The following is a 15,181-nucleotide window of genomic DNA, read 5'->3' as shown; positions in this document are numbered from 1 at the left end:
AGTTTGTTTCTATGCTTTTCGAGAAGAGGGGAGCTGATGTGCAAAGAGTTAGTAGTAGTTGATTTTTGCCTGAATAATGGACTGAAGGTGCACCTGGGCACATCCTCACATGTGGACATGCAGTCTCTCTGCCCCTCAGTCTCCTAAATGCCTTAAGTTTGGGTACAAGGAAAGATTTTTGTTAAATTCTTGTCCCTCCTCAGTTGTTAGTGAAACTTTCCTTATTGCCCAAAACCAGTGCTTGATTTAAGGACAGAGAACAGGTATAAGTGTGTGTTGCAGCTTCTACCAAAACTGCTGCCAGTGGTTCTGCTGACTTGAATCTCCTGCTAATAAAAAGAAGCTGACAAACTTTGTAGTCGCTGACCTTATCTACAGGTTTGCACACTATATGTTAATGATACTGCAGGCAAACAAACCGTTTTGTTATATTAGTGTCCAGGTTCTCCTGTGTGACTGATGCATTTAATTTTCAGATACAATGGCTGCACCTTTATAACTCTTCATGGAGAAAATAGAAAGCACCTATTTCAATAAATAAAGTGCTGATAACATTGAAAAATTTCTCCTCTTGTAAGGGGAAGGAGTGGGGAGGGCATTTTGAGGTGGAATGCTCAGCTAATGTAGAAACTCAACTTATAAATATGCTTTATTTGTCACCATTTTGTGTTTGCATTAAACTTTTTTGGTTGTGACTTTTCATGCAGGGGTATATTGGCCATTGCTTGGAGTATGGCAGATTCGGAGCTGCTGCTTAGCTGTGGGAAGGATGCTAAAATTCTCTGCTCCAACCCTAACACGGGCGAGGTATTGTACACACACCACTTAAAAAAAATCTCTGTTCAGAGGTGGCACAGTGGCGTATGTAAAGCAGGTGTAGGTGTGCTTGCCTTGCTAGGAATGGTGCTTCTATGGGATGTTTTTCCCTATCCCGTGTACTTGCATTTGGTATACGTGCCTTCTGAGCTTGTTCTGGTGGTGCAGGATTCCTTCCTAGTATTGCTAATATTACACATGTGTCCTTACTGCTTCTCTCCTGCTAAGTAGTAAGGTCCCTGCTTGTTATAAGGATTAGAAATGGCCCCACTTAAACTATTTGCTTCCTACTCTTTTGATTTGGGCCTGATGTGGCTGGATTACTGTTGGAATTGCCTTTTTCCTTCTGTAAGAACTTTTATGCAGACCAGAGGGATTTTGTAGGTTACTACAATAGTGGCAGATCAGTGAGAGCCACTTGAATGTGTTCCCACCCCGGCCTTTTGGGCCTGGGGATACCTTTCAAAGGGGTGGACATCCTTTTTTCAGACAACTTGAGTGTTTGCCCCAGATCACAAGGACTTCAGGCACGCTGGAGGGCTCCTTGCCTGCAGTGGGTAATAATCCTGGATGACAGAGTGAGAAGTGTTTCTAAAATTCAGACATTGGCCCAAAAGTGCAAAAGCTGTGGGGTGGTAAATGAGTTATCTGAGCTGGATCCTGTGCTGTTAGGAAGGCTTTACATGTGGATGAATAGTACTACATGTTTTTATTAAAAATAAAAAACAGTTTCCTGGGAGACAGTGAGGCAGTTAGCATTTTGCTCTTTGAGTTTCTCCTAGTTTATGGTTAAATGTCTGCTGCAGTGGTGGGCTTGTCTGTTCCAGGGCAGGAGAAGGCTCTCTGCCCAGAGTGCAGGTTTTAACTTTTCCAATTTTCCTGCGAAAACAGACTTACTTTGGAGCCTGGACATGTCTCCATGTAGTGTGTAGAGATACCCAGATTAGCTCTGAATGAGCTAGCATGAATATCAGCAGCAGCTCACAGCTTGCAGTGGGACAGCACAGACAATACACCGCCTGCATAGTTTGTCCTGTGTGGATTAAACAGAAGATTTAGTGGAAGGAGAAGGAAATTAAGCAGTGGTGTGTGATAATCTCCTGTTTGGCGATTGTCAGGGTTTGCCCACTATTGGTGTGTACACTGATGTGGAGGCTGCTGGGGAGCAAGAAGAGCAGACCAGTCTCGGGGCAGGCAGGAGAATTGTTGCTGTTGGTTGTGGTGCTTCATAAAATCCCTGATTTGTTGGACTTGTTTTTGCTGCCCAGGTGCTGTATGAGTTGCCCACAAACACACAGTGGTGCTTTGATATCCAGTGGTGTCCTAGGAATCATGCTGTCTTGTCTGCAGCTTCATTCGACGGGCGGATCAGCATTTACTCCATCATGGGAGGCAGCATGGATGGCTTGAGGCAGAAGCAAGTTGACCAGGTATTGAGAAATGTTCAGCTAAGAATATGGACAGAAAGAGTGGGGGGGGGAAATCATGGGCTCATGGGAGGTCTTCAGTGGCTGTCTGCAGCCCTGCTTGCAGGAGTACCAATCCAGTGCAAATAAATGCTTATGTTTAGTTTATTGGAGATATGTCACTTTTGCGGGTTTTTTCCCCTTTTCTTATCGGAGCTTTCATCGTCTTTTGGGAACCTCGATCCATTTGGTACGGGACAGCCCCTCCCGCCCCTGCAGCTTCCCCAGCAGACCACCCCACAGAGTGTCATTTTGCCCCTAAAGAAACCACCCAAATGGATCCGGCGACCCGTGGGAGCATCATTCTCGGTAAGCAGGAGACGAGGCTGGGCATGGTTGGCCAGGCAGGGAGTGATACAGTGGTGGCACCTGCAAAACACTTTAGGAAGAGGGGAGTTCAGTGTTGTGCTCCACCTTGGGAAAACTTCCCCTGTTTGTCATCATGGTGGGAGATGCTTGCAGCAGCTTCCAGACTGGGCGCTTGGGACAGCAAGCCAGCAAAAGCATGACAAAAATGCTTGGGAAAAAGAGACAAGGAGGAGGTGTGTTGTCAACAGGCACTTGTTTCTTTCTGTTTGAGGATTAGGGCTTTGCTTTTATTTATGTGCAGTGCTTGCTTTGGAGTAAACAAGTATACATTGGGAGGGGGGAACGGGACCAAACTGGGCAAGTATCTGAGACTTGAGTGCAGTTTGAAGCTATTATGTGAGTCAGTGTGGTGGAGAATATTCAGGTTAGCTCTGATCAAGGTAGCAGGAGTCGCTGTAGCAGCACACATCTAGGCTCCTCCGTGGCTGGTTGATTTGCAGAGGAGCCAGGTGAGAGGGTGGCAAGGCCCTGTTTTTTGTGAGAGCAGAGTCATCTGCTCTTTGGTTCCACCTCTGGCTTATTTTCTAGACCCACAGGCCATTTCTTAGGGATCTCCTGAAGATTTTAGCCTGTCCACTTGAAATTGATTTCCTTGCCAAAATGCTGTTCAGTTTTCAGCATCCTATGTCTGCTTATTCATGATGTGACGCACAAATTAAATGCAATTGTCTCCCATCAAAGCGAAGTGATGTTGCCTAGCCACTGACTGATGTGTCATTTTATAATGGTGTTAATTCCCTTAATTAATCCTGGTTTTCCAGGAGCCAGCTGTCAGTATTTTTCTTGGCTAGGCTTTTTGCTTTTTGTAATACTGACTTTGTCATTTATTGAACTGGCCTGTGTAAATGAACTTTTGAGCTATAGAATGAAATAATATTATAAACACCTTCTAATTTTTTTCTTCTGTTTATTTTACTTCTCTCTAAATGTTGACACAACTTACTGCCCTTCTCTCAGTGGGCTTTTAACTGTTAAACAGCCTCCCAAGAGCAGGGCAGATGTCATGCTTGAGCATTTACTTAATGATGCATAGGTTTCTTTGGTAATTACATTACAATATCATGAGATACTCCATTTATGCTGGGCACTGTACAGACCCACAGCTCCAGTTCTCAGTTTCTAGTCAATCTTTTGCCTGAGAAAAAACAGGCACAGGAGTAACTGTGCTCATAAATCTTACTAAATGTGTATCCACTTATCTAGCAAGCTCCTTACATGCATAGAAATATGGGGTGGTGGAAGAAAAAAAATCAATGAGTTGATGTCAGGAATGTTTGTTTATTGGATGATAAGCTTATATACACTATATAAAATCATGTGCATACATATGTGTATGCACATACTTTTTCATATACACTCCAGCGTATACTCGTATTGTTTACATACTGCACGTGTCCCTCAATTCCAGTTTGGAGGCAAGCTGGTTACATTTGAGAATACCAAGTCTCAGCAGCAGCCAGGCATGGAGCAGCAGCAGCGTCACCATGTCTACGTGAGCCAGGTTGTTACAGAGAAGGAGTTCCTGGCCCGCTCGAACCAGCTGCAGGAGGCTGTGCAGTCCGAAGGCTTTGTCAGCTACTGCCAGAAGAAAATTGACATGGCCCAGGCTGACTTCGAGAAAAACATGTGGGCCTTCTTAAAGGTAACAGGATAACAGCAGTTCAGGAGCTCCCCACTGACTTGGAAAGTCAGTGCAGAAATGGTTCCTTCTGCACATTATGGTGTTTTAGCAGAAGAGATGCTGGGAACCAAAAGTGTAGGCTGTGGGAATAGTGCCCATAAGCCCTGTTGTTGGAGGTGGTGCACCAGAAGAGAGAGGGTCCTCAGGGCCAGGGGTGTTTGCAGGGTTCATGAGAAATCATGGCAGAAACTAAGGCTTGGGAGAAGGTATCCTGTGTTTTTTGACATCCCCCATCAGTACATCTTTGTACAAGGAGCTGGTGAGAAGGTATAAAGCTTTGGGACCGCTTTAGATGTGCTTTTCACTATGAACATTTAGAGGTTTCTAAGTGAAGCAGATAAGCAGATTGTTCACCTACAATAACCAGATTGAAGCCTTGCCTACCTGCTCGGGTGCCCAAGTCAGTGAAGACCTTTTCAGTTCTGTTTATTGCACTCTGTCTTCACAGTCACTAGCTCTCACTGGATAATTTCTGCCAGTCAAGTAAAAAACCAGTGAGGGAGAAAATGAAAAACTGTGAATTGCAATATATTCTTTAACTTCTGTTTTTTTAAGGTGAACTTTGAAGAAGATTCACGTGTTAAATACCTTGAGCTCTTGGGATACAGGAAAGATGATCTGAGGAAGAAGGTAAATGTTCCTGGAAGCTGTGCTTGTGTTAAATGCTTTACTGATGGATGTATCCACAGAGTACAGCCTAAAATGTTGACAATGCCATGTATGGTTGAAGTACTCATTTACCTGGTGCCTGGAAGAGCAATTACCAGTAGACACCAATTGTATACAATAAACATTTTTATACAACATTATTTTCAGTCTGTTTCCCAGCAGATAGTATTTGTCAGTGCTGCAGCTCTCCTAATAGCTATAATACAACTGTTACCCATGGTGCCAGAGCCTCTTTTTAAACATGGCTGACTTGAATAGTTTTGTTATTTAAGGAATTCCTTTGTTCCAAAGGACACTAGAAATCTTCCTCTGCTCTTTAAATATTGTCTAGATAAACAATTCATGAGTAACTTCAGAATTCTTACAGCAAGCAGTTTGCTTTGTTGGGTTTTTTATTAGCTATATCATCTTCTTGCAATATGGAAGTTCAATGAAAATTTCAAAGCAGGCAACAGACTTTAGAGGCGTGTCTGTATCTGACTGTCCAATGTAGGTCTGAAATTATCACCCATCAAGAAGCTTTGATACTTGTTGGTTCAGGCTACTCATGTAACTTTGTTATGTGACATCCTTCTGTAGGAATCATGGAATGTGATCTGATTTTAGGCTTTCTGGTTGAAGAACATGTAAGTCTTCAGGGTTTCATTAACTACCTTGAAAAACCTAGAATAGTCCTTTTTGTGTGGGACACCATTTGCTTTTACAAAGAAAAAGAAAACAAAGATCAAACCTGGTTACATTTGGAAAGGCAAAATTTGGATTACTGGGAAGCAACTTGCACATCTTAAGTATAGAGCTTTCTTCCAAGTGGGAAGAAGTTTCTTATCTCAGTGTTACAGGGAGATACCTGATGTGCGTTTGCTGTACCCAGGAACTGTCTAGTATTTCTTCAGTTCTGATTCAGTGGATTTGAATGTTTGACTCATTTTCATTGTATCAAACTAATGTTTTATTTTCAAAGCATGGCTCCATAAAAATGTCATTATGGTTACTAATTAAGTGGTGTCCAGGGAAAACTTATTATGATTACAGAAAAAATCATGTTTTTGCTAACAGTCTGTCCTCAGCTTCTAAATTTTTGTTGCATGAGTCGAAGGCAAGCACAGCAAGGGAAATCCTGTTTTTGAAAAGCAGATGTCAGTTAGGAAATCCAATTGAAATTTAGTAGTGGTCCTGCAGAGCGGCCTCATGCAGACTGGAGCCCACTGCCATTGTTGCTCTGGGTTTGATATTGCCCTGTGCATGGGGAGAAGCTGGGAAAATGGGTGTAGCTGAATTGAGTGGGCTGAAATGCTGGGCCTACCCCATTATTTCAGTATTTGAGGAACAGATGAGGGGAGCTGCAAGGCCATGTTTTCATGTAGCTGTTCTCAACAAAGCATTCCATGTTGAAGTTGAATCCATGATTTTTAGTGTCAGGAAACAATACAGGACAGCTTGTCTGAAAATTTGTGATACCCAGATGATAAACTTGCTAAATCACAACTTGTTTTTCATGTTACTGGTAGGGTAAGGAAAGAAAAAAAAAAAAAGGGGTCACAGATTTCAGCTTCTTGGAATAGGCTGTTAAGAACATAGTGTTTTGTTTTTATCTTCTTAAAACCTGTGATTCTCATATGCAAGGCAAGCCCTGGATTTTTCCTTTCTATTGTAAACGAATGATTAAAAAAGAAAGAAAACTATCTCCAGCAATTTGAGCTCAGCTTTTTGTGAAAACCAGCCTCCAAGGGTAAGATAAAGCCTGCAATACTAAAAGCAGTAGATAACATTAGCAGCATTAGGAAACCCAGGCTCCCAGATGCCAAACTAATATATTTTCTGCGTATACGTTAAACTATACACTAACTCTATACTCTATAGACTATCACAGACACTAAACTATACATTAAACTGGCATTTTTGAGGTCCCTAATTGAATCTGGAGTGATGATGTGCTTTGCAAAGCAGTAAAAGCTGGGCATTTTAACTCTTCTGTACCTTGGAAAATCCTAGCCTACAGCCATATGCCTGCTGTGCTTGAAACCACAGCTTCCTGCTCCACAAGGATTGTCACTGCTTCATTTTCCCTAACCAGATCAGGCAGAGGGCTTTGTCCTGCATGCTCTGATACTATTTTTATTACTGTGATTTCCAGCAGCTCTAGTGAGGTTTGAGGCCCTTAACTTAACAATTAAAGGTTTAAAGGCATAGAGCAGCTGTTGTTTCTACCAGAGCTTGGGACGCCAGGGGGCTTAGCAGTATCCATCGACAGGCTGAGGAAGGAAATGGCTTTAGTTTCATGTTAACTGTTCTGCAAGCAACATATTAGCTACATGTGCCAGTTCTGCAATCTGAGAGATCAGTGAGAGGTCTGCCTCTCTAAAATAAAAGGGCACTTACTTGAATCTTGGTTGTTTTCTAGATTACATCCGCTCTGAATAAAGACGGTCTTGCAGATGGTGACTTGGGAGGGGTAAGCAAACACGTGTACAGCTCTGTGTTCAGTTTGATAATGCCATGGTAATGTGCAAAGTAAGAATAATTTTTCTTTCCACTTGGTAGCTGTCCCAAAGTAAGTCACAAATAACCCAGCATATGACAAGTTCCTACAATTCAGTAGGTTTAAGGTACTTATTTAAAAAAACAAGCACTTTTTTCCACTCAGATGCCCCGCTCCCCCCTTCCCCCCGCCACTTCTCAGCAAAGGTCTCTCAGTCACAGGTTTTAGTTCAGGGTCTCAGTGATGTCCCTCCACCTTTCCTTTTTGCTGCCTGTGTCTTGCCCACTGTCGCACTTTGTGCTGCCTGTGAGGTAGGGCAGAGCCTTGCTGCCTGGCAGCTGGTTTCAAGAGCAGCACCTTCCCCAGGCTTTAAAAAAAGCAGGACTGAGAGTGTTGTCCCATAACACTTCCCTGCAAGAGTGATAAATACAGTTCAGGCTTGCCTGTTGTAATTGCAATGGCCTGAGTCTACACGGGAGGACTGCATTGCTTTTGTGCTGTAGGCATTTTGGATGTCATCTGTAGTTGTCTAATGGGAAAGAAAAGGTCTGCTGCATGTTTCCAGGCAGCTAAGATGCAAACAGCACAAGGTACTGTGTAATGACAAAGAGCGAGGAAACGGAGGGCTTCTACCATGTTTGTCATACTCAAGTGTATATTGCAAATGCATTTCTGTGATTTGCAGTCTGGTTCTGGCTATTGTTGGTGGGAAGGTGGCTATACTCTGCAGTGCAACGTAGTTCTTCCTCTTTTGCTGGCTTTTTTTTTTTTATGGCATCTTCTCTCTGCTGAAGGCTCCTGCAGAATCTGATGAATCTGAGCCCAATGAGGAGGGTGAAGGCCAGACTACAGAGGAGCAGTTCTTGGGAGAGGTATCTGTTGCCTTCTAGACTAACCCTGTCAACCTCCTGTGTATTTACTTTGTTACTATTAAGAGCATTTTATTTTGTTGGCTTTTTCTAGTCCTGAGGATATTTGGAAATACAAGAAATTATTTAGAGTGAGTAAAATGTGGGCTGTTGTTAAGTTGCTTGAGATTTTTTCATCAGCCTCAGACATCATGTGACTGGATTTTTGTGGCAAAGAACAAGGAGCTTGTTTTGTAACGGTCCAGTTGGCACCAGACTCAAGCACTTCTGCCATAATTTTCACTCTGACATTTCCCTAACACATACTAAATGATCTGTTGCCACAGCTCTAATGCATTCCTTCCCCCCCTTCCTCATTCCTTTCTTCACTCCCTCTGGTTGATTATTATCAAGCTGTCAGCTTATTACTGCCCTGTTTCTAGGTGTAACCCTTCACAGAGATGCAACTGTGGTACTGGAGGAGAGGGGGAATGTTTGTTCTCTGCATTGCTCCCACAGACATCAGTGCCATCCATCCCCTTTGCACTTGAACAGCTAGCTGCCTTATGGATGTCTGTTGCAACAGTTCAGCCAGGTTTATCACAGGCAGTCTGTGCTCCACCACTTCTGCCTTTGGGATCCTACAGCTTTTGTTCATTTCTGTCCATTCGAGCAGCATTGTTTTCAGCCCTGTGTTTTAAATATGGGAACAGGTCTATAATTAGAACTAAGGACCCACCCTCTGCCACGTGAGGTTAATAGCACTGAAAATACCAGTATCGCGGTGTGAACAGGCCAGCTTCATTCTCCCCCATTCCCTCAGTCTCCCTTTTGGGTTAGAATTTGAGCTGTTAGCCCAAAACTACCTGTGCTCAAACCTGTGCTTGGTGCCTGTCTGCAGTTGCCTGTGAAAATGAGGAGAGTGATTTATGGCTCACGTATGTTGGAGTGGCGCAATTGTTGACTCCATATAACAGCCTGTTAAGGACACCAAAACAGAGTGTTTTCCTTAGGTTAGGCACTTGGTTGCTTGTTAATTCATTAGACAATATAGTGGCAGACACATGTATCTGACTGCGTAAGGATTTTGCTGTATGTAATCATGAAGACGTTAGATATCTCATAATAATTGTCTCTCCTAGGAGAGAATTCACAGCCAAACATGAATTTAGCCTACCAGCATGAGTGGTGAATATTTGTGAGATTGGCCTGAAGCCACTGATGATGCACTGGGGAGTGCTGTCACATACATAAAGTAACCGGATGGGCACATTATTTCTGTGATTGTCACAACACGCTCTCAACTGATACCAAACACATATCATGCGTTATCTGACAGCAGAGTAACTTCCCAGACGCTGCCTCCTTTCATGAGCCAAACATAAAGCTTGTTTCAGACTTACCTCCCCATCTCAAATGCCTGTTCTTGGTCGACTGTGTACTTGTTCTTAATCCTCTGAAGTACAATTCCACTGCTCAGCATATAAGCGGGGTGTTCTCAGCAGACTCTTGGAACTCCCACTGTATGTACTAGTGCACTGGCTTATGACAGAGGAGGTAGTTTGTGGGACAATTTCTGCACTCTTCTTAGGCTGTGCTGTGAAAATTGATGGTGGAGAGAGATTTCCCTCTTGGTATTATTTTTTTATTATTGAAATGTTTTGTTTGAAATCCTAAAATCCAAGTGCTTGCAGGAAATCTTATATCTTAATTCCTGGGGGAGCTTTATAAAAAAGCAGCCTCTGTCCACTGAGCACTTCTGTACTGAGTGCAAAGCACTTAAGTCTGTGTGGACCATGCTGGACTTCTGTGTTGAAAATTAAGCATGTGTTCTTGTGTTTTGCTTAATTAAACTAGGGTGTACGCCTAGTGCAGAGTGTTTCAAGGATGAGCTAGAAGTCTAAGTGGAGCAAAGTGAAACCTAGGTGGCATTATGGTAGACTGTTCTTGGTAGGGGTTGAAGTTGAAAGAGGAAGGAAGGGAGAGGGTTTCTGATTTTTGTAGTTGTGGCTGCTGCTTTGCTTTGAGAGGGTTGCATGTATATATGGGCATGGATGCACGTATGCAAGTTAGTACCCAGGATCCAGGTGTCTGGTTGCTGGTATTTGTGATCTCTCTCTCTCTAGGTATGCACGCTTGTGCTTGCATAAGCCATCCCTGGTGGTTAGAAATCTGGGGCTTCAAGTGCTCTTTCCCCGTTGCATCCATTTTAAAAATAGTCCACTGTGGTCTCTCAGAACAATGATTTTTATAATGGTGTGTTTATGTGCACTGGAGGTCCTTTGATAAGCCCAGGCCTTTCTCAGTGTGCTTAGGAGATAACTTTATGCAGGCACCAGGGGAAGTTGATTATCCTGTGCTTGAAACAGTGTTCTAACAAATGACAGGGATACTCTTCCCTTCTAAGTTAATGATCTCTTAGGTGACTGGTAATCTGAAAGTCTATCTTAAACTGGTACTGCAAAAGCCATATTTTTTTAAGTGTGTATATTCCAAGTGCTTACATAATCTCAAAAATTATGCTTTTCCTTCTCGTAGAGGGTGAAGGACCATAAACGAGAAACTGAAGATTTGGGATCGGCAAAGAAGACATTTAACATCTCTGTTAGTGGAGGTAAAAAAAACCTTGATATTGATTTCATTATGTGCTGATATATCAGCACAGTATGTGCTGATATTTGTAAATACTGATGTTGATACTGGTGTTCCAGTGAGAAGGCAATTTCTGCACAGATTGTGAAGGATTATCATGACTTGCCTCTAACTCCATTCATTTCACAGCAGTCTTGAGGCACTTGAAAATACAGCTTCTTTAGGGAAGGAAAGGAAGTATACAGCACTCATATACCCCATTGCTGAAATCCAGCTACTCTGAGTGATTTCTGATATAAAAACACCCACCTGATCAGGCATGAAGTGCTAACGTCGCTGTTTGTACAGAAACTGCCAGGGGATCTTGAATAACACAGAAGCCATTGAGCCCTGTCTAGGTTTGACTTTTTCTGGCACTGTATGCAGAGTAGTTGTTTCAGAGGTCATTTAGACCTCTAGCATCTTGCTAGCATTTACTAGCATCTTGCTCTGTAGCAAGGTAAGTGATGCTTGACAGTGCTGCACCTGATGTGGCTGTGACCATAGTGTGTTTGAGACTGGAGATGAACTTGAGCATCCCTATAAGTACCTGCCTGGAGCAGGCTGGTTTGCAGAGAACTTTGTACAGTGTTGTACAGTTGGACAGAATCACTTGCTGTTGCATATTTAAGTGACTTTTCTGCCATCATTTGAAAATGCACTCCTCTCTTGTTGCAGATGTGGACGGTTTGATTACCCAGGCTTTGCTGACGGGTAACTTTGAGAGCGCAGTAGATCTCTGCTTGCACGATAACCGCATGGCTGACGCCATTATCTTGGCCATTGCAGGCGGACAAGAGCTGCTTTCTAAGACACAGGAAAAGTACTTTGCTAAGATGCAGAGCAAAATTACCAGGGTATGTTTTTTCAGTTAAGAAACAACATGCATGTAGGCCTTTGGCAACTCCTTTTTTCACCTAAAAAGTTTTCTTGCTGTTTCATAGGTTTATTTCTGTGAGAAGCTAATAAGTATTCAAGTCACCCACAAGATCTCAGAGCAGAAGGATTTATGTTATTCTTTTTTTAATGCATTGATAAGGAGAGAAGAGGCACACTACCTGGGTATCAATACACAAGAAGAGCGTTCTTTACCTTGTCTCCAGTGTCTCTGAGTTGCATATACGCTAGTAGATTCTCACTGATAAATATCTTAAGCAGCACACATTTCAGTCTGTTATCTTTCACATTTTTCAAGAGTCACACGTGACCCATGCTCAGTGCCACCAGCATTATGTTGATTTCTGTCTGTGATGAGTCTTAACAGATTTTGCTAATGCTTCATTTCACTGCATGCACAGAAAAGAGCTAAGTATGCCCAGGGTAGATCAATCACCCTTTGTCTAGGAGACTGTGTGTTAGGGCCAGCTGGTTATTATTCTTTTCAGCTTTTTGCAAGGCTAGGGATTGCCGATGCTGCTCATTCAAATCTTTCTTCTTTACTACTGACGTGAGAAAGTAGCAACAGGAGGATGAAACAGGAGAAGTGGCCTTAAAAGAGCACAGGACAATTGGTTTGGCAAGGATGGCTGCTTTTAGAGGACAGGAAAAAGTTGCTCATGGTCACTTTTTAGCAGTCCATTGTCAAAGAAGGGCATTTTATACAGTAGCAGGAGGCAGCCTATAAAACGGGCATGTGCTTAAGTGCTTTCCTGGAGCAGGGCTGAAGGCTGCAAAGCACAGTCACTTCAGGAGTTAGGGCATGCAGCCCCACAGGCTAGGGTCTGTAAGTGGGATTTTGCTGGTCATCGCCTGCGATCCAGTTTGAGATAGGAACAATTTGCATTTCTAGTAGTGGACAAGTGAAAATCTCAAGTATTAAGACTCTGCAGGATTTCTTCCCCCACCCCCAGCTCCTTTCCTGCCTCTGGCCCAATCAGAGGAAGGAGAATTTTGTAGTGCATGGGAAACTTCTTCACTGTAGTTCATCCTTTGGGAAGAGGTTTTTTTATGGAGAGCTGACCAGTTGTCTGTGCCTGTGCTAATAAGTGAGTGTTGACCTTGTAGTTAGGACCTTGCATTTGTTGTTCAGGTGTGGATTTTTCTTTTCTGGTCCCAAACTGAACACTTACTCCTTGTTCAGCTGTTTCTGAGCTTGAAGTCTTGGCATGACAAGGGCTTTGTTCACTAAATAGTAGTACAGCTGCCAAGTCTGTCTTTTGTCTGAAGCAAAATAACCGGAGGCAGAGTTTGAGATGGAAGAAACTGGAATTTCGTTCTGAGGGCTTGTGGACAGGCAGCTTGTGTGCATGGGTGCAGGGTAGGCATACTGCAGCCAGCTTAGGTTGATATTGCTGCCAGCTTGCTTCTTCCTTCAAGCAGCCTTTTCAACTGCCCCTCACTGGTCAGCCTGAGGCTAAGAGCTTAAAGCCAAATGAAACAGTTTGACAAACAAAATTCATACCCCTTGCTGGGCATTGTGTAGAAGATTTATAGCTAAATACTTGGTATGTTATCTTTGTCTGCAAAAACAACACTGAAAACCATCTGCAGCAATCCCAGCTTGCAGAGATTTGTGCATTCTTTTCTTGCACATTTTGTAGTGAGAATAATTGGCCTGTCTGTGTTATCTGAGCTTATTCTGTGATTTTCACTGAACTCCTTTTGAAGCAAAATGTACTCTTGTGCAGCTGTTGAATTGCAGTGCAGTATCTGCCACGGCCCTGGATACAGTGGGGATGAGTACACTTGAATAGGTATAAATTTTATACTGTATCCTAAAAAACAAAGGAAATCCTACCAAGATCTTAACTGTTGTCTCTCTCCTTCTGGTCTAGCTCATCACTGCAGTGGTAACGAAGAACTGGAAAGAGATTGTGCAGTCTTGTGATCTGCAGAATTGGAGAGAGGCTTTGGCTGCTGTGCTCACTTACGCCAGGCCAGATGAGTTTGCAGCCCTTTGCGGTAAGGACACTTTACAGACTGGATGTCATTTATTCCACTTATAGCAAAACTACACTTTTCCACAGTTGTTTTCCTTCAGTAAATTACTGTAATGCCTCTCTAGCTTCTTTGATGGATAATATAGTTCTTCAGTCCTGTTGCAGAGGAGGAGAGGAGCCTCTGGGGTGCTGTGTTCCCAGTATGTTCCCTAATTTTCTGGGCACAGAACCCAGACCCTTGTGAGCAGCTGTGTCCTGGCATTGCCTATGTAGTGCACAGCTGCTAGTCTCTTACCATTTCCAGATGGGTAACAGTGATGTTGATGTGACAGGTGTCTCGGCCAAGGGATCAGTGTCTTGGAGTGTTTGTGCATGGGACACAAGTGGAAATGTTTCAGGGAAGCACTTCATTCTTCTTTCCCAAGAGCAATTTTGACTTCTTGGAAAGAGTCCTCTTTCACAGGCAGTGAGCATGCCTGCCCTCATGTGTGCTGCATGACAGACAGCTGGCTGGGTTTAACCCATAGGGATGTTATATTGCCAATAGCCGTGTGCCTGATACCCCTATGCCGTCAGACACCAGCCATGGTGTCTAGGGAGCTGTATGACTGACTTCAGCACATGTCAGCCCAGAGCAGTATCACGGCTTTGTTGCTCACAGTTCCTTGGCCGGTTGCACGCTTGGGTTGTGTTCCTGAAATGAGAGACTGCAAAAAGTGGGGGGAGAATCGAACCCTGGCCTCTTGTCCTTTATCATGTTGGCAGATGGACTGTCCCCTCTGATGTGTCTCGGGTTTGCAGGCATTTGACAAGTCATGTTGCCATGATGTTATCTGCCTCTGAAGTGCCCCCAGCTCCCATGAGATAATCTGCGCTGGACACTGGACTGTGTCCTTACCAATGGAGCCCAGAGGCAATATCCCTTCTCACTGTGCTGAGCAGAGACACAACAGGCGTTGCAGGCTTCCCTGGCCTCGGCAGTGATGGAGGGGTCACCAAAGTGATTCACCAGCATCATCTTTGTTCATATTTTACCTAGATCTCCTGGGTAACAGGCTGGAGAGTGAGGGGGACAGCTTTCTGCAGACACAGGCTTGTCTCTGTTACATTTGTGCCGGCAACATGGAAAAACTCATTGCTTGTTGGACCAAAGCTCAGGATGGAAACAGCCCCTTGTCTCTTCAGGTTGGTAATTCTGTTAAGAAAGATGTTGGAAGTAACACACTGCAATCATTTGGCGCTTAAATCAAATGATCTAGTGTAGAGCTTTGATGCTGTCTGATAGCTACGTGTATCTCAGGATGCAAGTCTTTTCCTTCTGGAATGGGTGGCTTTTGTACAAA

The 15,181-nt window shown here is 43.5% G+C and overlaps 1 protein-coding gene across 7 annotated transcripts in view; it reads left to right on the top strand.

The window, feature by feature from the left end:
* The window catches only part of SEC31A (SEC31 homolog A, COPII component), a 45,822-nt gene that overhangs the window by 10,584 nt on the left and 20,057 nt on the right, over positions 1–15,181 (top strand). For all 7 annotated transcript variants that reach the window (XM_075500828.1, XM_075500827.1, XM_075500834.1 and 4 more), the window contains 11 exons: positions 708–807; positions 2,085–2,246; positions 2,439–2,591; positions 4,060–4,293; positions 4,888–4,962; positions 7,403–7,453; positions 8,275–8,352; positions 10,867–10,942; positions 11,638–11,816; positions 13,734–13,860; positions 14,878–15,023. In XM_075500828.1, the coding sequence (XP_075356943.1) occupies positions 708–807; positions 2,085–2,246; positions 2,439–2,591; positions 4,060–4,293; positions 4,888–4,962; positions 7,403–7,453; positions 8,275–8,352; positions 10,867–10,942; positions 11,638–11,816; positions 13,734–13,860; positions 14,878–15,023 (1,381 nt within the window). The remainder of the gene's footprint in view (positions 1–707; positions 808–2,084; positions 2,247–2,438; positions 2,592–4,059; positions 4,294–4,887; positions 4,963–7,402; positions 7,454–8,274; positions 8,353–10,866; positions 10,943–11,637; positions 11,817–13,733; positions 13,861–14,877; positions 15,024–15,181) is intronic.

This window comes from Mycteria americana, chromosome 4, assembly GCF_035582795.1.
Source record: "Mycteria americana isolate JAX WOST 10 ecotype Jacksonville Zoo and Gardens chromosome 4, USCA_MyAme_1.0, whole genome shotgun sequence".
Taxonomy (NCBI): Eukaryota; Metazoa; Chordata; class Aves; order Ciconiiformes; family Ciconiidae; genus Mycteria; species Mycteria americana.
Note: the sequence above shows the minus strand (reverse complement) of the source record. Positions and strands in the feature narration are given on the sequence as shown.